At 40.3% G+C, this 25651-nt stretch overlaps 1 protein-coding gene across 2 annotated transcripts; it reads right to left on the reverse strand.

Moving 5' to 3' along the window:
* Positions 1–229: 229 nt before the first annotated feature.
* LOC137298827 (cathepsin L-like proteinase) lies at positions 230–25115 on the reverse strand. Of its 2 annotated transcripts, none has more exons than XM_067831110.1 (9): positions 24826–25115; positions 6741–6883; positions 6349–6454; positions 5480–5554; positions 5120–5260; positions 4617–4740; positions 3652–3749; positions 2900–3156; positions 230–586 (listed from the first exon to the last, which is right to left on the reverse strand). In XM_067831110.1, exons 2-9 carry the CDS (start codon positions 6881–6883, stop codon positions 367–369), a joined length of 1164 nt encoding a protein of 387 aa, XP_067687211.1. In that variant the 5' UTR covers positions 24826–25115; the 3' UTR covers positions 230–366. The 2 variants fall into 2 exon arrangements, with proteins under 2 accessions (XP_067687211.1, XP_067687210.1); XM_067831109.1 differs by lacking the exon at positions 24826–25115 and adding an exon at positions 16690–16840.
* Between the last annotated feature and the right edge of the window lie 536 nt (positions 25116–25651).

A 25651-nucleotide genomic window follows, 5' to 3' on the forward strand; every position in this document is an offset into this window, starting at 1 on the left:
TGACCTACACCATTTGATCAAAATGCCACGAAGCACTACAAATAAAAGGTCCAAGGTACACCTATGTTGCATGCGTCAGATACGTCACCGTGTAACAACCAGACCTTGCGGGCTTCTATTTTTATCCACTTCCAAACATGGACGTGTACTCTCTTTCACACATCATAGACATGAACATAACCATGAATGCAAACAATGTGTCAATCTTTAAAAAAATCACACACAAAAATTAAAGCAAATATATCTTTATGCTGATATGAAGTTTTAAAAACAAACAAAAAAAGAATGAATGTTTCAAAGCGTTAATGGACAAAAATGTAACGAGTTATCAAAGCGACTCTTTTTTGGGTGGACACTGTTAAAGTATTAAACTAAAATAGTAGGCAGGAGCAGCAACATGAACATTGCAGTGGTAGATGCGACGACGCCGGCACCATCGACTGCAGCAGCAACTTCACCAGCGTGCACCGGCCCCCTAGCTACGTCCGTCAGAGTTGGGTAGGAGGCAAACTGTGAAATCATGCACGCATTCTCCTTGTTTCTTGGTAGGTAGAAGTAACCGCCTTCTCCCCAGCCCGGCCCCCAGCTGAAACAGGGTGAGTGAGAGAATGGGGTGAGCTAGTTTAGTTTTACGCCGCACTTAGCAATATTCCTGCTATATTGCGGTGGTCTGTAAATACTCTAGTCTGCACCAGATAATCCAGTGATCAACAACATGAGCAACCAAGTCAGCTGAAGTTACTGAAGATCCATTCTAACCGATCTTCACGTTCATGAAGAGCAGATGAGCTGGAATCCAAACCTACCTTTCACAAATTCATATACTATGTATACATGAGACGAATGTTTATGTATAGATCAGCGTTGAAATATTTACAAGGAAATGCATGTGCACCTTTTCACAGTTTAGGTAGACTTATCACAAACAATAATATACTCACCGCCAATAGAAACGCGAAATTCATCAATATCTACTGTGACGTAAATTCATTGTGTTCGACAAGTTTCTTACATGTAATTGATTCCGTTAATACGGGGTTTTTTTTCGACAAACGACAAATGTTTACCAGAAGCGCAGCATACGTGACGTCACAAGTGAGATCAAACTCGTTATTGACGTAAACGTTTTCCCCCTTTTAAAGAACAATACCTAGATTAATGTTTTATGTGGTTTTCATGTTGATTTATTAGATTGTCATGTCGAGAATAAACACAGTAAGTGCGTTCTTTCGAGTTATCGTTGTCTCTTGTGAAGAAGAGTTAAAAGAAAATATACAGTGCTTCCACTCATTGTGAATATTATCATTTCCCACTATTCGTTATTCGCGATGAGTATAGTATTGTAAATTAACATTAATAATCACAAATTAAATAAGTACGAGAGTATATACAATAAAACTAGAAAGAGATATGCAGGGATATGTTTTTAAATCATTCAGTCTGATAAATATATTTATCAACTTCACTTCGCTGTTGCTGCGATGGATGTTCCCATGTAACAATAATGTGATTTCGGGATAACTGTACAAATGTTCATTTATTCTTTTAAATATTACTTTAGTTTGTAGAAAAGTAAGTAACTGAAGCGTAAATAACACGATGAATGATCGATCAACATATGGAACACGTGTATCGAAATGAAAATATACTGCTGACATTGCATTTTTATACCACAGTCGACTTTCTTCCCGGACCAATGAATAACTTCCGGCATTAGATGACTATCACATGTTACCCATGTCATAAATATTTTTTTATATTTTTAATGCATTGCTTGCTAATAAATGTTCCCTTTCGCGGTTCGTCCTCGCCGCTGTTTTTAAATTAATGAGTACATGTAATTGAATGTAATGATGGATCTATAAACGTGGAACTATGAACAGACAGAAGCACAATTGATGACTAAATCAGTATCACAATCTGTCCTTGTGGACATCTGCATTTTGATCTGGTCTGAATTATTAACTTTCAATTTTTCAGTATCTTACTTAGTGGGCATCCGGTTCCTCTTAACCTAGAGTAGCTTCCCTTTGATGACTGAATTATGCAGACCGAGAAAATACAGAATAAATGCCATTTCGTTTTGCCATCTTTATCTAAAAAGGTATGCCTTAGTTGGGCCAATGCCGAATGTTCTCACAATTACACCGACTAATCATGGGGCGAGATGAGAGGTTTACGAAAACCATCAAATGATACAGCGATAGCCATATTTGTGTATTTTGGATGGCTGTTTTCCTATATGCTTGTTTATTATTGTGAAACGGGAGCTATCGAATCCACAGCCTGACTACGCGTTAGGGAAAAATGAATCCGTGAAGAGTTATGTGAGACATGTTTCAAGAGTACAGGAAATCCGATCCGTTTAGATGCGTGTTACAATATGCTATGGGATCAGATTTCAGGGTTCACTGTAACTGTCACAGGACACTGTGCAGCGTCAGCCAGCTGCCCAAATAATCTGACCTGAGCAACCTATTCTCGCCGGTTGATCAGACTCGATAGCTTGTAGATAGTGAAAATGAGGGTTAGAATTGGTCTTCAGCAACCCATGCTTGTTGTGAGAGGCGACAAAAAGACGGTCGTGAGGCTAGTTGACTTGGTTGATACATGTCATCGCATCACAGTTGCGTAGATCGATGCTCATGATGTTGATCACTGGTTTGTCTGATTCAGACTCTATTATTTCCAATCTGCATAAATAGCAGGAATTTTGAATGTGGTAAAGTACAAACAAAGAAACAGATATAATGAACATACTAATCGAACAAAATTGAGACTCACAACTTTTCGTTCCTTTCTGGACAAGTGGAGTGTGTTAAAAAAGAGAGTTTGGGGTAAAACGGTAAATCACTCACTTCTACAGACTGTCGGTCAGTCAAATAAATGTGATGCGTACCTGTTCTTCACTTTCCAAACAGGAACGTTATTGTGCGTGGTGTACCCGACAACCAGAACAGCATGATTGACATCACCACTACAGTCGTTGAACACACCACGTTTGTACGACTGCATGCGGGGTCCGGTCTGGATTCCCACAGATATAGGTCCAATGTATGCCAGAGCGTTCTTCAGCTTGGCGTCCGATCTCAGTGTCTTGAAGCCTTTGATGTTGAGCCCGATCGTGATGGAAGACCTTGACTTGCATGCTCCGGCCTCAAAGTAACATGGTATGATCAGTTATACTTAGCGGTAAGTTACAGTACATAACTACTTAGCGTTACGTTACTAGTTAAACGGTGTTATATACAGGTATACATTGTTATATGTAGCGGTTAAGGTAAGTGGAATTGCTGTGTTAAAGGTGTCTACAATTAAGTCCCAAGTTATTACTATAAAGGCTGTGTCATGTGTATTAAGAGGGTTCAACTCTATTGTATTAGCTCAATAGTCATGTAGGTCTTCCAACCTCTGTGTAACGCTCGATGTCGTCCTTTAAGTTATAATCGTTTTTTTTTCTCTTAAAGAGGGAAATAATATTTATTAGGGTAATATCAGTCATTGTCCACCCAACTGTTGCGGCAGTAACAGCAAGTAATAGTAAATAACTGTAATATGTCGCTGTTGTGAAATCTAGTTTACAATGTTAAATTATTTGATATGACACTGTTACATTAAACAGCACGTGAGGTTATGCAACTTCATACTTACAACTCCCCTGTAGGGGTAGGATTTATCTGTGGCGATGCCTTTCAGAATGACATAGGCATACGCTTTCGTGGGTAGTCCGCCGCTGCAACCTCTGTTTCCTGCAACGCGTGTTTGTATTAACTGCAGATAGTTTGTTTGTTTGTTTGTTTATATTTGTTGCTTAACGTCACACTCAGCAATATTCCAGCTATAAGGCGGCGGTCTGTAAATAATCAAGTATGGACCAGGAAATGCACTGATCAACAGCAAGACCTTCGATCTACACAAATGGCAACCGATGTCGATAACACCCGATCCTCTTACCACAAACGTGGGTTGCTGAAGAACATTTCTAACCCGGATCTTCATGGATCAACCTGCAGATAGCATTCGCTGGACAACTATTCTTAATGACTGGCCATGGATAATCAAGTTGTGTTGCGCCTTGACATCAACCTGTCCCAGACCAACTGATCGCCGTTTTACTATGGCATGCTCAATGTCCTCATCGATGGTATAGTCAGTGTAGATACATAATCTAATCATATCTTCCTTTGAGATGGTTGTTACGACAGCAACGCTTTCGGGAGAGCAATTCGGACCCCAAAATCACAACACGAGGATGGACTCCACGAGTCATTTTAATCAAATACAAATTCCCAATTGCACAACAGATTCATTAGTTGTGGTCTCCCGAAAACCAACTTCGACACGGTCATGTAATGAATTAATAATTATCTAAAAACATGTATGATGTGTAAATCAATTGCAACATTCTGACATTTGGATTGTGTTTTATATTTTTCGCATTCATATAACTGCCGTAAGATGCTTATGCTGTGTTATGGTAAGGAATCAGCTTCATTAAATTTATCTACACATATACACTCGGTCGCAGGCCTTGTATACTGAATAAAGAATCTTGAATTTTGTATCTTGACTTTTTAATGACTTCACCGAATGCTTGATGACCAATCAGAACTGACCTTGAGGTGATGAGCAGTCGACAAGGTATTGTGGGGAGAGATTGACGGACTTCTTGTTCTTCTTGTACTGCTGACCCTCCAGAGCACCAACTGCAGCAAATGCCCAACAAGATCCACACCGTCCCTGGTCAGCGGAAATAGAATTTATGTAAAGACGTATCTCGTTTAGGATCACAGAGGTCTTCTACCAATTTGGTTAACCGGTAATCTTGGCCATGATGTTACAAGAACTGGAAACATGATCGTGGCGATCTGTGATTCCATTCGTCACCACTCGTCCCTTTCCATAACCTCCAAGAAGACTATGCAGCTTGTACTACTAAGCCATCGATTGCCTCGTTATGTGTGTAAACATAGACGACAAGTAAATACTGTCATGCAAGAAGGATGACGTCATGTCGCACTTGCCTCAACAATGAAGCGTTGTGACGTCATAGTCACTCAACGGACCAAGCTGTGTCAGGAATTGGGCAATATCGTTCCTTGTGTATGGGTAATACTACCTGGTTCTTTACACTCGTCACATAGCCCTTCTGGGACCAGTCTACCCTGTCTGGTAAACCGTCCGAGGTGTTGTAGGCGTAAGGATTTGCGGAGGATGCCCATACTTCTTCGTTGAAGCAATCTCCTGTGCCGTTTCTGTTCTATTGGTCGATAAAATGAAAAAAGGATTTATGTTGGTTGACTAATTTTAATGCCATCAGATTTTTCAAAATGTCCTGTGTAATTTGGGTGTGGTGTTTATGAATGATAAACAAACATTGTTCAAATGCATATATTAGTTGACCGCTTCATGAGTATTTGTGTAAAAATGTTCTCGTTATTTCTCCTTTTATCCTTTCATACTTCAGTTAAATACATACCGCTCTCTTGACTCTGTGCGCGCTGTTGAAATCGACATCTTCGCCGTGGTGGTATGCAGTGAATTCATCGTAAGTCTGTAGAAACAGAAAAGGGTTAGAATTGGTCTTCAACAACCCATGTTTGTCGTAAGAGGCGACTAATCGGGTGTTCAGATAGAAATAGGAAGGAGAAGAAACGGAGAAGACGAGGAGAAATAAGAAGTGAAACGGAGGAGAAGAGCAATGGTAAAAGAAGGGCGGGGGTGCGCGGGAGACAGCGTATAGAGAGGGTGGAACCATGAAATATAAGAATTTAGGAGGAAAGCCGGTGGTAAAGATAGGATGAGGTCAGAGGGAGGAGGGAAAAGCTTGGATGACGCCAGCTTGAGAAGAGGAGAAAAATAGGATGGGGTCAAAGGGAAGAGGAAAAAGTCAGGATGAGACCAGAGGGAAGAGGGGAAAGATGAAATGGAGTCAGAGAGAAGAGGTGCACGTTAGGGTGAAACCAGGGGCAGGAGGAGAAAGTATGGATAAGACCAGGGGGAGTGAGGAGAAAAATGAGATGAGGGCAGAGAGAAGAAGAGAAGGGTGGATGAGACCAGCGGGAGGAAGGGAAAGGTGAGATGAGGTCAGAGGGACGAGGAGAAAAATGGGATGAGACCAGGGGTAAAGGGGAAAGGTGAGATGAGGCCAGAGGGAAGGGTAGAAAGATGGAATGGGACCAGAGGGATCCGGTGGGCGATAGGATGAGGCCAGAAGGAAGAGTAGAAAGATGAAATGGGACCAGAGGGATCAGGTGTGCGATAGGATGAGGCCAGTGGAATGAGATGGAAGATTGGACGAGGTAGGAGTGAAAGTGAAAATGGGAGGGAGAGAAAGGAGGAATATACCATGTCATCCCACTGTGTCTCTTGCATCCAGTAGGTCTCTTGTCCTTGGTCCGCCTCCCTGTTGTGCCTCTCAATGTCCTTCACCTTTCTCTCCCACAGAGAGCGCCTACAACAGAATGTCCAAATGGTTTTGATCAGATCAGTTTCAAAACATTCATGTCATTGTTGGTGTTGGGTGGGTATTGCAAGAAATGCCACTGGAATTGATTTTTCTTACTTATTTTCTCCTTCAAGCATACATCTGATGGACTTCAACGCTTTCATTTCCTGTCGACCTAGGGAAAGGTGGTAACCTAGCTGTTGTCGTCAGCCTCTCAAGGTTGTACCGCCATTACACTGAAGCACTGGTATACGCTGGCGCCAGAATATATACAACAAATGCTCAAACAGACCTGACAACCTCAACATCTCCCTTGTACTCCCGGTTGTTCTTCAGCTTAAATTCCACCCAGCGTTCATCAAGACTAACGTCTGTAGCACAGGCAAAGGACAACGTCACTGCCATTACAGCCGCCCAAGCAGATATGTGTAGCATCTAGTTTTGAAACAAAAAAACACAGCTATTAGGTGTCTCAGAGAGTATCATACTTGACCTAAGAGTTGACTTAACAACAAAAAGTAACCTTCAGGGTGAAAAAAGTGTTTCTGTTTACATATAAGGATTATCTCCCTGACAATGTCGAGTTTGTCATTGGACTATCGATAAAATATACTTACTTTTAAATGTAATTTCATAGTTTGCTATAGTACACACTAAACTAAAGCATGTTTGCGTGTTTACTTTGAAGATCATTTCTTCAAGTGGAAACGATACATACACATACACAAATCATTGCTATCGAAACCGATATCACGGGTTTCATCACTTTTACATTCTTTTGTGGTAGATTATTTCCAAATTCAACCTCAACATAGTGCCATATATAGAGCGGTTAGGGGTAAATTGCGTTCATGTGTTAAAGGTTTCTACACAGTCCCAGCTCGTGTGTATTGTGCATTAGTTTCAATGTACGTGGAAAAACGTTAATCCAGTGTTCTACAGCTCACCTCATCGACTTGGTGAGGTAGCCTAGCATTCACTCATCACGCAGTTCGATTCCCAATAGAGGTACAGTGAGGTAAGCTCCTTTTGTATCGTTCGCCGCTATACTGCAGGAGTACAGCTGAAAGCGGTGTAAAAATACACCCAATCACCTATACACTTTTTATATACTGCCCAGCAAACTCACTTAAAACACTCACTATATACATATAATGTGTGTGTGTGTGTGTGTGTGTGTGTGTGTGTGTGTGTGTGTGTGTGTGTGTGTGTGTGTGTGTGTGTGTGTGTGTGTGTGTGTGTGTGTGTGTGTGTGTGTGTGTGTGTGTGTGTGTGTGTGTGTGTGTGCCTTGAAGCAAGTCTAAATTGTTTTCAAGTTAGGTCCCGTTTCATCTTACTGGTGCTCCTTTTAATTTTAATGGAATTGTTTGTTGCAATCACTATTACTCAACTGTGTTGTGGCGTAGTGTGGACGTTGTATTTACTTTTTGCCTGCACTTGAATTGGTTTTAAGCGGCCCAGGACTAACAGTACGCTTCCTACACAATTTTAGTCTGTTCTAGTACGTGGAGTACACTCACCAACAAGCTCGCAAAATGACCACACTGAACATAGTTCAAAATGATTAGCGAACTCAATCATTGAAAGTAATCATTAAACGTAACGCGGTGGTGTGTGATCGTGTACATAAGGAGAGGCCATGGATCACTTCAAACTTGAGTTGGACTTTACGTCACATCTGCATAATTCCAGCCAAATACTGACGAGAGCAAGTCTTCATGTACAAGCATTTTATGTACAAAGTCCAAAAGACGTTCAATCATAAAATATACACATATATGCTTATGGAAACGAATAAGGGAAAACACGAAAGTACAAGTGTTGCTTTATCAATTTCCAGAATTTCACTCGCAGTACAATACATACCGTGTGAATAAACCCATAAAACACTAAAGGAACACGTGTACTTCCATGTGTTCCCTTATTTATTTCCATGAGTATTTAAGTGCATTGCTATTTAAAAAGGTCATCGCACCAGATTCAAAAGCAGGCAATTCGTTATTCACGTTACATAGTTACAATTTATGATGCAGGTCAGCGGATTTCAAGTTTCTCACATCATAATGTGAATCACTTGCGAGTTTCAAAGTCCACACAGTCAAGTAGAATATTCACGTTTAGCAACGGAAAGTCCTCAGCTCAGAGACTGCGTTTGATAGTTTGACTCCCAGCACATGTGTGCCGTAAGAGGTGACTAACGGGATCGAAGGGCCAGGCTCGCTGACTTGGTTGACAAATGCTATCGTATACCAGTTGTGTAGATCGACGCTCGTGCCGTTGATCATTGGATTTTCAGGTCCAGATTCGATTATTCACAGACCACCGCTATGTATCTGGCATATTGCTCAGTGCGGCGTAAAGCAACAAACAAATGCCATTCGTCTCAGTTCAGGCATCTGAGTCTGTTCAACCGAATGTCACTGAATGTCATGTGAATGAATGAATGTACTGAGTAGGAATGTCTCGTACTGGATGTCTTTATTGTTCTTTCAATGGAACTTCATGAATATCGAACTACGGGTACAACGACCTAATTTCAGTTGTCCCTTGGAGATAGTTATAAAGGTATTTTACTGTCCTAGGTCTCAGTGAACTGGAGGTCGAAATAGAAAGACGCTGAAACACCGAAAAAACAACAAAGTGTAAAATATGTACAAACGGAGTCAACGACTAATACCATTTTGTGTATCTCTGCTCAGTCTATGATGAACACAGAATTAAATATTTACCTACATCTAGTTTCATATCCACACATGATTTTAAGAAGGTTTTATCTTGCAGAAATCCTACTACCTAATTTCACATTGCCTTATATCAGTGTATGAAATAAGACGAAAACCAACCCATCTGAGATGTGTTACCAGCCCCAAACTTCAAAATGTTACCAGCCCCAAATGGATTTAACCAGACCAGAAAATAACTCAGCTATAACTGTATAATTTAACGTAAAGCTTGAGATAGGATAGTTCAATGTTCAAACAGTAACTGTCAAGTCCAAATGTAAGGTTCAATTTGAAAAAAAAATCAGATTTTAAGCTAAGGTGAAGTTACACAGATGCAAGGAACAGGCAACTTAAACCTTTGTACCAGACCATCGGGTTGACGAGCTGTAAGTTTAGACCGTCCTTGAGAAATCTAGCCCGTCTAGGGCGGTCGGACGGGCCTTATTTCATACACTACTTATACATACACCATGCTTTAATATTATGCCCAACTTCGTTTTGTTAAATGAATTATATTTTTGCTCAACCTATGTATATTCCTATGTTGATATATACATGAAAGTTTCATTAACTCTATTGTATATGGGCCTATTGCCCTTTGTTGAGTAAAGCATGCTTTGACTAACTGATAAACAATGCGATAACTCCGGCTACGGGGTAGGAACATCACTGAACACCTCTTATAAATTTATGTCCAGCTGTTACAGAAAAGTCTTGATATAAGATGAACTGTAAATACAGTCAAACAGATACATATTTTAAGTGAGTGAGTGAGTGAGTTTAGTTTTACGCCGCACTCAGCAATATTACAACTATATGGCGGCGTTCTGTAAATAATCGAGTCTGGACCAGACAATCCAGTGATCAACAACATGAGCATCGATCTGTGCAATTGGGAACCGATGACATGTGTCAACCAAGTCAGCGAGCTGGACCACCCGATCCCGTTAGTCGCCTCTTACGACAAGCATAGTCGCCTTTTATGGCAAGCATGGGTTGCTGAAGGCCTATTCTACCCCGGGACCTTCACGGGTCACATATTTTAAGTCAATGGTTTAAAGAAAGACAACCCTTCGTCTACCTTCCATTTGCAACATGTGTGATATTTGGGATTTCACTAAGTCTTTCTTAGTAAAGTACAAATTCTAGTACTTTGGGGGGTTGAGTGCCATCCGGGATTCGAACCCGCAGAGACAGGCACCTAATCGCCAGCACACAAAGTCAGCCGCCTAGCCCGTTCAGCCACCGCTACTTCCATAAAAGTGGAAGTCGGGCAACTAGTAGTTTACACTGCGTACTTTGTGTGCCCGTCTGGTACATTGGCACGGCTCCCACGGCCGAAAGCTATTATACAATGCCCTTTAGAAAGTGGCATTGTGTAATTCTAAATGACATTGTGTAATTCATACCTTCCATTTATGAACATGGGTCGGAGGCCTACCTTCTTCATGAATAAAGATCTATCAACTGCTAGAATGTCTTCACATGCGTTTAGAAGTTGCATGAATACCTGACACATTGGGGAGACTACCAGTATATAATGTTTACACAACTTGTATTATACTGACGATCAGTAGCCCCTCCATCTATGTTCTCCAGTCAACGGCACCAATCATCAAAATGTCACAAACTGTGTAACATCGACAACCCTACACCCTCACCCTGCATACATCTCCCCTCTCACCATGCACACAGACTGTGTGACATCAACAACTCCAAACACTCATATCCACACCCACACCTACAACAACACACACAGCTACAGCCACAGCCACAGCCACAGCAACACACACGCACGCACGCACGCACACACACACTCGCGCACGCGCGCGTGCATGCACACACACAAACACACACACTCGCACACACTCACTCAGACACACACATAGCCACAACCACAGCCACATCGACATCGCCATGGCTACCCACACCCACACCCACACCCACACCCACACCCACACCCACACCCACAACCACAACCACAACCACAACCACAACCACAACCACCTTACAGATAGATACCCAGCAATGGCGTACACAACACAAAGCAGTTATCTAACTTCCTGCTCTCCTGAGTCACACAATTCCAAATAGCTGTAATAAGAAAAGTGATTTTCTCAGAACCAAGAGGCTGGATAGTAAACCAGGATATAATTTATCGAGTTTCTCACCCGCACGGGAGGGGTCGGGGTGGGGGTGGGGTGACTTTGACAGGTGGAATGAATGATGTGTACACATTTTGTATACACTGACGACCCACATCCACATCCACATCCACACCCACACCCACACCCACACCCACATCCACATCCACATACACATCCACACCCACATATCCACATCCGCAACCACACCCACACCCACACCCACATATCCACATTCGCACCCACACCCACACCATACCCAAATCCACACCCACACTCGCATATCAAGATCTGCACCCACACCCGCACCCGCACCCGCACCCGCACCCGCACCCGCACCCGCACCCGCACCCGCACCCGCAACCACAACCACAACCACAACCACAACCACAACCACAACCACAACCACACCCACACCCACACCCACACCCACACCCACACCCACACCCACACCCACACCCACACCCACACCCACACCCACATCCACATCCACAACCACAACCATTCGGGATTGAATCTATTCCAGTATAGAGAGACACCTTATTGTCAACACACAAAGTCACCAGTCTGACACACTAAACCACCGTGGTTTTCAAAAAAAAAGATGTTTAACAGCTGTTTTTTGTTCCCTTGATCCCACCACCTACACAATATGTAGTACACCGGTGACCAACCAACATTTGAACAACGTGTGAAGCTCACAAGCTCCCCGATGTGGATCATAACAGGGTAACAAGATCCAGTCGTTTGGCAGCCCTAGCCTGTTTTATCAAAAAAAAATTTTATCATAAATTATTTTTCACCTACCAGTTCAAGTTGACTAAGGTTATGATATTTATAGGGATGTAACGATGCATCGAACTATCTATGGATTGCAACTGTTGAGTCTCCGATACCAGATATAGATTAATGGATAGTATGTGTGATTATCGATAGTTTAGTAATTGACTTCCGTTGACAAAATGCGCAGCGCAAAACACAGGATTTGGGGGTGAAAACTTGCAGCTTCATTAAGTTCTTGTTTTAACTGTGTACTTCTGGGTTTCAAGTTTCAGGTCAGTTATTAAAACAGTCAGTAACAACTTCAACGTGTTTTTTCTTTCATATAAACTATACATTCATTGGGGAAATTATCTGAAATGAGACAATTCAAGGAAATGAAACTATTGCAATAGACCATAGATGCTCGCAATAGTTGGTTTCCCCTTAATAGTCACCCCTAGATATTTATTAGATAGTGGTGAATGCAGTTACAGAGAATATGTCTCCGATATGCCACACATTCCATCATCATCACCATCATCGCTCTAATCTTGAATTATTCCTGCAAAATTCCAGCAAAGTTCCTGCAAAGAACACACACAACATAAACCTTGATCTCCCTTCCACAAACCCAATGTCAGAACAATCCTACATAACCCATAACTACACTTATCTCGATCCTTCTACTTAAATCATCAATGCCTTTATTCTAATACTCTTTCATAAACCACGGCTGCCCTATTCTTGACCACCAGTGAACGCCTTTCACTGTCAGTAAATCCCACGATATCTTTTTTCAGTGAGTTCAGTTTTACGTCGCACTCAGCAATATTCCAGCTATATGGCGGCTGTCTGTAAATAATCGAATCTGGACCAGACAATCCACTAATCAACAGTATGACCATAAATCTGCGCAACTGAGACCCGATGACATGTGTCGACCAAGCCAGAGAGTCTGACCACCCGATCCCGTTTGTCGCCTCTTACGACAAGCAGAGTCGCCTTTTATGACAAGCATGGGTTGCTGAAGGCCTGTTCTACCCAGGACCTTCACGGAACTTATTGAGAAACGTGATTTTATATGTCCACGAGAAACGAAAACAGTTCCACTAGATGATATTCAGATAAAAGCTGATTCAGTTTTACTGAAAAAATCGAAGACATTTCATAAGAAGATCTGGTGGAATAGGTCTAGCAGTCATAGGTAGTGAAGCAGTTCTATGGGTTAAACTAGCAGATTGTTTTTTCAGTTTATCCCAAGATGTATACCTAGGTATATATAACACCATAATGCTCCAGATTCTCTAGTGGTAACATGCTTGAGTAGTTGAACATAATGTTACATCACTATCTACTCATACCAACACCATCATCCTAACCAGAGATTTCAATGCAAGGACTAAATCTTTTATTAACTTTTGTACATTTGACGGGCACATTTCTGAAGACTTCGATCTTGATGACATGAAGTCGGAACTGGAGGAGCTTGGCATTCCACTAAAAAGAACATCTCAAGACATAGGTCACCCAAATAATTATGGATTTACATTGATTGAGTTATGTAAAAATCATAATTTATTTATCTGTAATGGCAGACTTGGTAAGGATAAACATTAAGGTAAAACAATATGTAAAGATGTCAGGACAGAAAGAGAGCTGCTGCGGAGCGACGCTGCCGTAAGTTACGACTCGAAGTCCACCGCCAGTTGTACAACTCGGAATGAAGTAAATAGATGTATCAGAAATGCTACATCAGATTATATTATTCGAGAAATTAACACTAACAGTGATAATCCTATGCTCTTGTTTTCCACTCTGAACAAGCTGACCGGCAAGAAGGCGGATGTCACTTAGCTACATGGTACCGATACAATTCTTGCAAACAACTTGAGTACGTATTTCTCAAAGAAAATCTCAAAGATACGTCATGGTTTGGGGGTTCGCTTGTGATACTGGTTCGTATACAAACTTCCCGGGAACCAAATTTGTTTCTTTCACGCCAGTCTCTGAACTGGAATTAAAGAGATTAATCACTTCAGCTAAATCAACATCTTGCTCGCTAGATCCACTACCCACAAAATTCCTCCTTGGATTAGTGGACTTGTTTCTTCCCGTGATAACAAAGATTGTAAACACCAGCTTGTCCATCGGAAAGGTGCCATCATGTTTCAAGAAAGCAGTTATCAAACCACAAATCAAGAAACCATCTCTTGACCCTCAGACGTTGAGCAACTACCGCCCAGTATCCAGCTTGACATTCATGTCAAAGATTCTAGAAAAAGTTGTTAAAGCACAGCTCTTTGAACATCTTCAAAAGTCTAATCTGATGGACAATTCTCAGTCCTCATACAGAGTGGCACACAGCACTGAGACAGCTCTGAACTATGTTTTGAATAACATAAAGATGTCTGTTGATTCTGGAGATATCGCGATGTTCGTCCTCTTAGACCTAACTGCCGCGTTCGACACCATCAATCACGCAGTCCTGGAATGGTGTTCATCATACCTTACAGATAGGAAACAGATTGTCCAAATTGTCGTTTTTAAACCACGATTTTACCACGTGCTTAATTTTTAGAAACGCATTGTAATTATTAGAGTTAACAGATGGCTGCCTACACAATTACAGTCTGTTTTAGTAAGTGGAGTACACTCACCAACAAGCTGACAAAGTGACCACAATGAACGTAATCATTAACGTAACGCGGTGGTGTTTGATCTTGTGCATAAAGAGAGTGAGTGCATTGAGTTTTACGCCGCACTCAGCAATATTCCAGCTACATGGTGGCGGTGTGTAAATAATCGCGTCTCGACCAGACAATCCAGTGATCAACAACACGAGCAAGTCAACGAGTCTGACCACCCGATCCCGTCAGTCGCATCTGACGACAAGTATAGTCGCCTTTTTATGGCAAGCATGGGTTGCTGAAGGCCTGTTCTACTCCAGACCTTAACGGGTCCTGCATACAGAGAGGCCCTGGATCACCTGAAGTTTAGCACGTATGTCATATGTGCCATATTCTGACGAGAACAAGTCTGCATGTGCAAACATTTTACGTACAAAGTCCGAGTGACTCTTTTCTATTCTTAAATACATATATACTTCTGGAAACGAATAAGGGAACACATGAAAGTACAAGTGTTGCTTTATCTTTTTCCAGAATCTCACTCACAGTGCAATGCGTACCTTGTGAACAAACCCGGAAAACAATAAAGGAGCCCGTGTTCTTCCATGTTTTCCCTTTTTCGTTTCCATGAGAATGTAAGTGCATTGTTTTAAAACAATAAATGTCATCGCACCAGATCAAAAGCGGGCAATTCGTTACATATTTATAATTTATGAAAACGGCCAATGGATTTCAGCTTTCTCACATCATAATGTGATTGACTGAAACATAATCCATTCAATTAAGAAACGCATTGGGCACAAGATTGCCAACTTAAATAGCCCCCTTCTCAATAGTTACAACAGTATTTTACAACACAGTTGAACAAAAGGCAGACTATGTGTGTGTGTGTGTGTGTGTGTGTGTGTGTGTGTGTGTGTGTGTGTGTGTGTGTGTGTGAAAAGATATGTACACACAGAGTTATCTAAATCGTTTAGCGTTAAGGATGTAGATATATACAGATTTAGAAACATTCTGATTTTCACTAAGCGAGAGACCTGCATAGGCATTTAAGATGAGATTAATATCAATACATGCTCTATAATTTACAAAATGTTCTAAAGAAGCTAACATTTCTTCTGTCTGAATTATATAAAATGGACATCCAAGAAAACAATGAAAAGCATTTTTACAATTATGGCCACACTGACTAAGTGCATTATTTCTAACATTAATTCTAAACAAATCATAATTAAGAATACGAGTCGTGTGTCTTACTCTTTTATGCAAACATTTAGCTTCCTTTTTCCCATATGAAAAGTATACGAACGCACATTTTTTCATGTTTTACATGAACTGCAGTTTTAAAAGACACAACAGGGTTATGATTTCTGATAGGTAAGGGAATGTTATTCCACAGTTAAATTGTTGATGGAAAATGGATAAAGTCGAATATTGTAGTCTTATACAGGGTGGGGTGTAATTACTTCATCCTTCTCCTCTCAGATAGTAAATCCTATCCCGTTTCAAACTATAATGATCTAGAAAAAGCATATCTTGGCAGACCAGTAACTATGTAATATCATGACGTGATCGACGCTCACGCTGTAGATTACTGGATTCTATGGTCCATACTTGGTTATTTACAGATTGCCACCATTAAGCTTGAATGTTGCTGCGTGCGGCGTAAAACAACAAACTAGCCGCATCTGACACGTCTCAATTCAGACATCTGAGTCTGTTCAAACAGCATGGAATGGGTACTAACTGGAATACGATGCTCACATGGCTGTTAGTTTGGGTTAATCGGATAACGTTTGCGTTTTGTACATAATTTATCCACAGCACCGCCAGGCGTGTTTGACGGGGATATTAGGCGCTCTACATATGTATTATTTCATATTTAAAACTGACTATGCACCAGACATGAAGGCCTAATACAGCTCTAGTAACATAAAACTCAGGGTACGAAGTAGGAACATCACTGAGCACCTGTTCATGTTTACCTGAAAAGTCATGATAAGCTGAACTTGAGTTTCTGTCTATCCTCACAGATAGATACCCAGCAATGGTGTACACAGCACAAAGCAGTTATCTAACTTCCTGCTCTCCTGAGTCACACATTTCCAAATAACTCTAATAAGAAAAGTGATTTTCTCAGAACCAAGGGGCTGGATAGTAAACCAGGATATAATTTATCGAGTTTCTCACCCGCACGGGAGGGGTCGGGGTGGGGTGGGGTGACTTTGACAGGTGGAATGAATGATGTGTACACATTCTGTATACACTGACGACCCACATCCATACCCACATCCACAACCACACCCACACTCACATCCACATCCTAACCCACATCCACATACACATCCACACCCACATATCCACATCCGCAACCACACCCACACCCACATATCCACATTCGCAACCACACCCACACCCACACCATACCCAAATCCACACCCACACTCACATATCAAGATCTGCACCCACACCCACACCCGCACCCGCACCCGCACCCGCACCCGCATATCCACATCCGCACCCACACCCACACCCACACCCACACCCACACCCACATATCCACATCCGCACCCACACCCACACGCACACCCACACCCACACCCACACCCACACCCACACCCACACCCACACCCACACCCGCAACCACACCCGCACCCACACCCGCACCCGCATATCCACACCCACACCACACCCAAAACCACACCCACACTCACATATCAAGATCTGCACCCACACCCTCACCCGCACCCGCACCCGCACCCGCACCCGCACCCGCACCCGCAGGATAAGCAGCTTAATTTAGTCTGCTGTTTTTGAATTCACTATTACACATTTATTTTACATTTTAGAAATCCAGTCCACAGACAGACGCCATTTTGTTTACATGTCATATCTAGTAGCTCGCTAGTTTATCGATTTCAAAATAAATTAAAATGATAATTTATACAATCAACATGGCGGTATGATGTAGTATTGCAATGGTTGGTCGCAATAGTATGTTGCAATTAACTGTTGCAATAGTTGTTTTACCCTAACTGGTCATCCCTAGATATTTGGCAGTTGATGGTGAATGCAAGTACAGTGTTTATGTCTCAGAAATGGCACACATTCCATCGTCTAGGGGTGGTGGGGTAGCCTAGTGGTTAAAGCGTTCGCTCGTCACACCAGGATTCGTTTCCATACATTTGTATACATGTGAAGTTCTTTGATACTGCTGGAATATTGCTAAAAGCGGCGTAAAAGCTCACTCACTCCATCGGCTTGGCTTCAGCTGACTTCATGAAGCCAAGTCGCTCTGAATGGAACGTAACACTGAACAATGACCACAACACGATACAACAGTCTGAGTAAAGAATAAAGACCTCTTAAATGATCTTAGTTTCCACCTACATAACTTCTACATTGACTCTACATTTACTTTCGATTTACAATTATATCGTGTATATCTCCTTTAAATATGCAGACTTTTCAGTGTGTGACTTTGTTCACAACTACACTCGGTAAGTCGGTTATCAGTTGAGTTTTGTTCTTGGTTCTGAGAAAATCACTTTTCTTATCAGAGCTATTTGGAAATGTGTGACCCAGAAGAGCAGGAAGTTAGATAACTGCTTTGTGTTCGAAACAATATTACACAGTCCATCACTACACTTATCTCGATCCTTCTACGTAAACATGTCACTGTACTCCTTCATGACCCATAGCTACCCATTTCTCGACCACCTGTTGACTCCCCTCACTGTCACTATAAGTCATACAATCTCTTCAATATGTATTTGACTTCTGTCCCTAGTCTGAACTATGACTGACTATCTACATAGATCACTGACATTGGTAATCGTTAACGAAATATCAATCGATTATCGATAAATATCGGAGAGGCAATATGAGCTAAAATGCCCAAAATGTCTGAAGGAAATGATTACATTTCCCAATCACCCGTAAGATGTGACATGTTTGTGCATGGATTATCGTCCTGAACATTATCTAGAAGCACACCATGAATATAATCATAAATTTGAACATTGTAAGGAAAACTGTAACCTTTTTGCGATCACAAAAGATAATGTACGATATTAACCCAATAATTTTACCATTGACGATATTTCGGATTATCGATTGATTTATCCAGACCTAGCCTGAACAAAATGTAAGACAATATTGGCAACTTTTTCTATATGACCCATCTGATATTTCATCATATATTGGATAACATTATCTCTTTTAAATTAACACCTCCTTCATTTCACACTTCCTTTATTTCTTTACTGGATACGCTCACCTTTTCCTGAACAAAACCTGGCATAATAACTTTATGATAGCGATTCAAATATTAAATGCATATGATTCAGTCGGAATTGTAACCTTATAAATACTTTAAGTAGATAAGTCGAATAATAATGGAAACAGTTTTGAGGCGTATCAAGCACACTTGTAAACTTAGATGAAGAAATCTATGAATTCCTTGTTCCCATTTACAGCGCCATAACATTGATATATATCGTCTGTCACAATACGCAATGAAGCAAATATGATATACACCAGCACTTTGTTCCAATCATTTTCTTTGGTACTGACACATGCCTGTTTAGTTTCTAACATGGGTCAGATTCAACCTGTTCGATGAATATCATATTGATAGGTTGAGTGGTTCTGGATACAAGCTTTCAGTGATCAGGCACAAGTGATTTCAAGATTCGATTAGCAAAGTATATCCTGTTACATGTCGTGAGCTCAAAACTTAACTCATCACATACCGAAAATCTTTGTAGCCGGAATGTAGCAACAGCAAAAGTGGGCCAGATTTATTATTGTCATTATTAGCTTCAATCCGAACTGCTGAAACACTTTTGTGTGTTGTATGTCATCGAAAAAATATTCACTGCAAATGAGTGTATGAATGTTACTTTATGCCAGTCACGAATATCATACATATCAGGAGAACTGTAAAAATTCAATTTCAAGCCTTGACCAAACAAACAAGTTGGATAACAATGGAACTTACCAATGTCATCTCGGTACATATTTCGACTGGGAAAATCCTAACTGTTGTGAGAATCGACAACAATGGGGTGCTGCAATGAATTTTCATTTCCAGGCGTATGATACTGACTTCTATACCATTTAGACATTGATTTTAAGGGTTTTGTTAGGGGGTCCGATCATTTTTTCATGGGAACATCTATAATGTTCAACAATAACTGTGAATTCAAGGTTCCCAATACCATTACAGATGACAATGGAAATTTCTTCTTCTTTCGGTTCATATTGATGAATTTGGATTATCTTTAGTATCTATGGACCTAACCATGATTTCGAAACTTTTCCCAAAACATTAAAGATGCTATTGAAAAGTTTGAAAATGAGAAAATAATAGTATGTGGAGAACGGAATCCAGTAAAAGACCAATCAACGGACACCTACAAGAACACGTACATGAACAATCCTAAGGCTACACAAAATATAATCGACCTAATGGAAGATCTGGATCTTAAAGATTCCTGGCGTGAAGAAACGTGTGGTGAAAGGAGATACAAATGGTGACAGCCAAGCCCTTTGAAGCAAACTACACTTGACTTCTTCTTAATCTCCCAAGAAATGCAATCAGCCATTAGACACTGTGATATACTACCTAGTTTAGGATCATACACACACACACACACACACACACACACACACACACACACACACACACACACACACACACACACACACACACACACACACACACACACACACACACACACACACACACACACACACACACACACACACACACACACACACTAGGAAGTTATGGTGCTATTGAATTGGCATTCCAGGTAGAAATGCTACTGATTATCTTATATAAAATGTACCACTTTTTGACTGCATGTACCGTACCTGTAAATGAGTAAATTTTATATAAAAAGAAAACAATTCCTGGCAGCAAACCTGGTAAATCCATGGGTGATAAAGTTGATGCATTTCTTGAAAACATTTCACTTGAATGTGGAATGAAATAGCTCATGAGGTCGAGCAGGAGCGCATTGGTTCTGTACGAAAACCATTTGGCAACATTCCTTATGAGGCTAATATCACTATTCACAGTAAACAGAATGCTCTCTCCCAGCCATGATTTGGATCACGCAAAAATGTATATTATCAGAACACAACTGATAACAATAAAAATCTAAAGCAAGTAAAGAGTATAAGACAACAATGAATAAGTATATAAAGAATGAAAAGCATTTTATTAGAAAACATCAACGTGAAACCCACCTTTTATCTCCAAAACACTACTGGAAACTACTGAAAGGTAAACAGAAAGAAGATAGTTGCCCTACCCCTTTAGACGAATTCCCCCAAACTATGATGTTAGTATACTCAATGGTGAAATAACCTCAAATGAAATCGTCATTGCCCTTCAAAAACTGTAGAAAAACAAGACGCCTGGCTAAGACATGATTTTAAATGAGCACTTATCTTCAGCCTTACCCAAACCGCTACCTATTTATGTAGACTGTTTTAACGCTTTACTTCAGGCTTAATGGTACAATTAAACCTCTCTATTAAAAAACAGGAAATCGCATGGATCCGGCTTCATGTAGACTAGTCATATATCTCGGTCTTAAGCCACTTTGGTAAACTCTTTACTAGTATCCTACATGAGAGATTAAATAAATTCTGTGATGATAATGATATAATATCGCATATCCAGTCCGGTTTCCGAAAAGGCTTCTCTACTACAGATAATGTGTTTATTACTCATAGTATGTTAAATCGTTTGAAGAAATGTAAAAAGAAATTCTTTTGGGCCTTAATAGATTTTTCCAAAGCATTTGATAAAGTTTGGAGAATTAGATTGTGAACCAAACTAAGACAAACTGGTATCAAGAGTAAAATATTCACTTTAATACAGGATATGTACAATGAGATGAAATCCTGCGTAATAGTAGAATCTGTAAGATCATACTTCTTTGATGGTCATACGGGAGTTAGACAAGGAGAAACTATGTCTCCTCTTTCATTTTCCTTGTTTCTAAATGACCTGGAATCCCATCTAGACGAACAAGCATGTGCTGGTATTGAATTAGCATCAAATAATGAGTTTATTATTTACTCCAAAATGCTAGTTCTACTTTATACAGATGATACAGTCCTCCTAGCTGAAATTCACGATGATTTACAAAATACATTGAATAAATTTACAGAATGTTGCGACACATAGAACCTGAAAGTAAATACAAATAAGACTAGGATATTTGTGTCTGGTTCCGGGCCTGCAGCTAGTTATAGGAAATCGTTTGCACAATACGATAATCAGATAACTGTTGCTTTACTGCACAGAAATGGTCGTATGAATTCTGCTTAAAATATATAGCTAACTATGCATGGTATATTCTCTGTAAGTGCAGATTGCCTGATGCATTTGACAATCCTTATCTATACTCAAAATAGTGGATCATTTCCAGTGTTGAATCAATCTTAAAATACCAATTTTTACAATCACGTACGAGCGATATACAAAAGTCCTCTAAAGGGATAAATCATAAAGTTCTGAAGCGCTCTCCCAAATTTAAACAATACCTACTTTTCCCAGATGATATTTCTACACCGATCCTAAAATTTAGAACATGCAACCACAAACTTCCCAAAGAAACTGGGAGATGGCAAAACACCCCTAGAGAACGAAGGTTTTGTAACTTCTGTGGGGGGTTACATTTGATTGGAGATGAATTTCACTATCTATTTAAAGGTAATTCCTTGCGTAAATCATTGATGAAAGAACAATGTTGTTCCTGGCAAATTTGTCAAAATTCCGTCAGCTACCGTCTACCATTAAAAATATATCCAACTTCATCAAGACTGTTTGTAAACACTTTAATTGATGTATCATTTTGTCATCTTGTCCGTTTTGCCTGTACTATTTTAAGCAATAGACGAGTCAACAACAATACAGCTGCCCAAGCAGTTGAGTAGTATCTAGTTTTGAAACAAACAACAATTATTAGGTGTCTCAGAGAGATTGATCTTCACAGTCCACGAGTGAAATCACTCTTCGATCACCTAAGTGGTGATTTAATAAGAAAAGTAACTTTCAGGGAGAAACACGTGTTTCTGTTTACATGTGAGGATCAGTTTCGAGTTTGTCATTTATTATCGATGAAATATGCTTACTTTTGATTTATTTATTTATTTATTTATTGTAATTCACCAACGTTGTTTCAGTTTGTCAATTACATACTGAACTAAAGCATGCGTGTGCGCTTACGTGCACCTTTGAGGATCGAGTCATTTCTTCAAGTGGAAAAGATACATACACATACACATACACATACACATACACATACACATACACATACACATACACATACACATACACATACACATACACATATCATTGTTTCCGCAACCGATATCACGGGTTGTCATCACTTGTACATTCTTTTGTGAGAGATTATTTCCAAATTCAACCTCAGCATAGTGCCATATATAGAGCGGTTAAGGTAAGTTGCGTTCATGTGTTAAAGGTTTCTACACAGTTCCAACTCTTGAGTATTGTGTATTAGTTTCAATGTCAGCATTTGTACATAGAAAAACTTCAATCCAGTGTCCTACAGCTCACCCCATCGACTTGGTGAGGTAGTCTAGTGGTGAAAGCGTTCACTCGTCGCGCAATTCCATTCCCAAAATGGCTAGAGTGAGGTAAGTTCCGCTCCTTTTTGTGTCGTTCCCCGTTATAATGCTGAAATACTGGTAAATGTGGTACAAAACCATACACGGTCACTCACACGTGGTTTCGTGCAATAGATGCGGAAACGCTCCACCATCCGTTCCTGGTCTGGTTTCTGCCTTATCGCTTGCTGGGAAACATCCAATAATTATATCACTAATGTCATACCTCAGTGCTCTGATTCGGCAGTAAACTCGGGTTTGGAAATATAGTTTAATACAGTGGTAAATGATTCAAGAATACATGTCCTCTGTTTTCCGCATAACTATATTAGTTTTAAAATTGGTTGAATATCGTCATTTACTTTAATTTCCATTGCATATTTATCACGTTAAGTACATCTAAGCAAATGTCTTTTCCAAATAGCCTTCTGTATTGTTTACTTCTGAATCACTTCGCAGCTGTGCTTGAGCAATATACATCCGTATTTGTATTGGAGCGTAACGCCCTGTGATTATTTGTAAACGATACAAGACATTTTAAATTGTATGCCTCTCTCAAAGGTAATGCGACAGATATACGCCTCTTTGTAGTACCCGAGCGGGTAGGCGAGGGATAATACTGCTAGGGAAAGGAGAACATCAGACCGTGTTACGCGAGGGAGAAGTTTACAGCGTATATATCACACCGCCATGTTGAATGTACAAAATATCTTTTAATTAATTTTGAAGATCGATAAGCTTACTAGTAACTCGATATGGCATGTAAACAAAACGGCGTCTGCCTCTCGGATGGATAAAATAAATGTGTACAGAGAGAACTCAAAACAGTCAATCCTTCTAGATTAAGGATGCTTCTTATATTTCTACCCAACTTAATAAACAATGAAAACCCTGCAGCTGTCACCGTCACAGTTTACATCCTGGTGCAGCAATCTCGCTACGTTGTCAGTCGCGTTTCATTCAGATATTGCACAAAATACAAGGAAATAATATCATAATCACAACTCCCGGACGCTAGGACTGTCATTTAGATTGTCTCACAGTGACTATTTTCCATTACTGTATTCGGTACAGATTAACGCGTACGCCAGACGATTGCCCGTTACACCTGCAGTTGAGTATCCCTGTGGGGCCGCACGCGACTATCCACGATGACTGGATTTCTGCACGTAGCATAAAAAAACGTATCTACAAGTGTTATTTAAACTGACAAAGAAACGTTATGATACTGTCATAATAAGCTGAACCATCCTCCAAAAATACAGTCAAACACATTCACATTGATGTTCAATGGGAGTCTGTGTTGCCACTTTCAGTAGACGCTGTTGTCCGAATGGGTGAGTCAAACACATTCACATTGATGCCACCGACGCCAAGAAAGTCAAACCTTCCTCCGATGAGACACTTCACATTTCAACATTTCATATTTCAACGTTTCATGACTGAAGGCAATCATTGAGAGTTACCTTTATGATCTGTACTATATCACGACAATATGAGGCTGCAAATGAGTTCAGAGCTGTTCCTGGGTTTCTGTCTATCCTCACAGATATCCCGCAATGGCGCACACAACACAAAGCAGTTATCTCCTGGGTCTACATGGCTGTTAATAAGAAAAGTGAATTTCTCAGAACCAAGAACGAAAGTCCGCTGGTAGCCCACTTACCGAGTGTTGTTGTGAACAAAGTCACACACTCAAAAGTCTGCATATATAAAAGAGATATACACGACGTACTTGTAAATCGAAAGTGAAAGTAGAATCAAACTCCCCTTCAGTACAAAGAGATCACCGTGATGTACAGATCAATACTTAAGTACTAAACTGTTAAAACCAGACGTTGACACGTGGAATGGCTGATGTGTACACATTCCGTATTATACTGACACCCACATCCACACCCACATCCGCTACAAAATGAGCTATAATGCTCCAAATGTCGGAAGGAAATGATTATGTTTCCCATCACCCGTAAGATGTGACATGTTTGTGCGTGGATTATAATCCTGAACATTATTTAGAAGCAAACATAAATTTGTATATTGTCAGGAAAAAATGAAATCTTTTTGCGATCACAAAAGTTAATGGATGATGTTATCAATAACCCAAATTTCATATCGTAATCATAAATATTTTTACTACTGACAATATTTCCGATTTTCGATTAAATTAGTCAGACCTAGCCTGAACAAAATGTACAGTCCGTTTGATTCCATTTGAGACCGATGAATTGCTCACTAACACAAAATCTAATAATTGCAACAAAACCAAATTTTGCACAGCCACATTAAATC

Source organism: Haliotis asinina, chromosome 10 (genome assembly GCF_037392515.1).
Source record: "Haliotis asinina isolate JCU_RB_2024 chromosome 10, JCU_Hal_asi_v2, whole genome shotgun sequence".
Taxonomy (NCBI): domain Eukaryota; kingdom Metazoa; phylum Mollusca; class Gastropoda; order Lepetellida; family Haliotidae; genus Haliotis; species Haliotis asinina.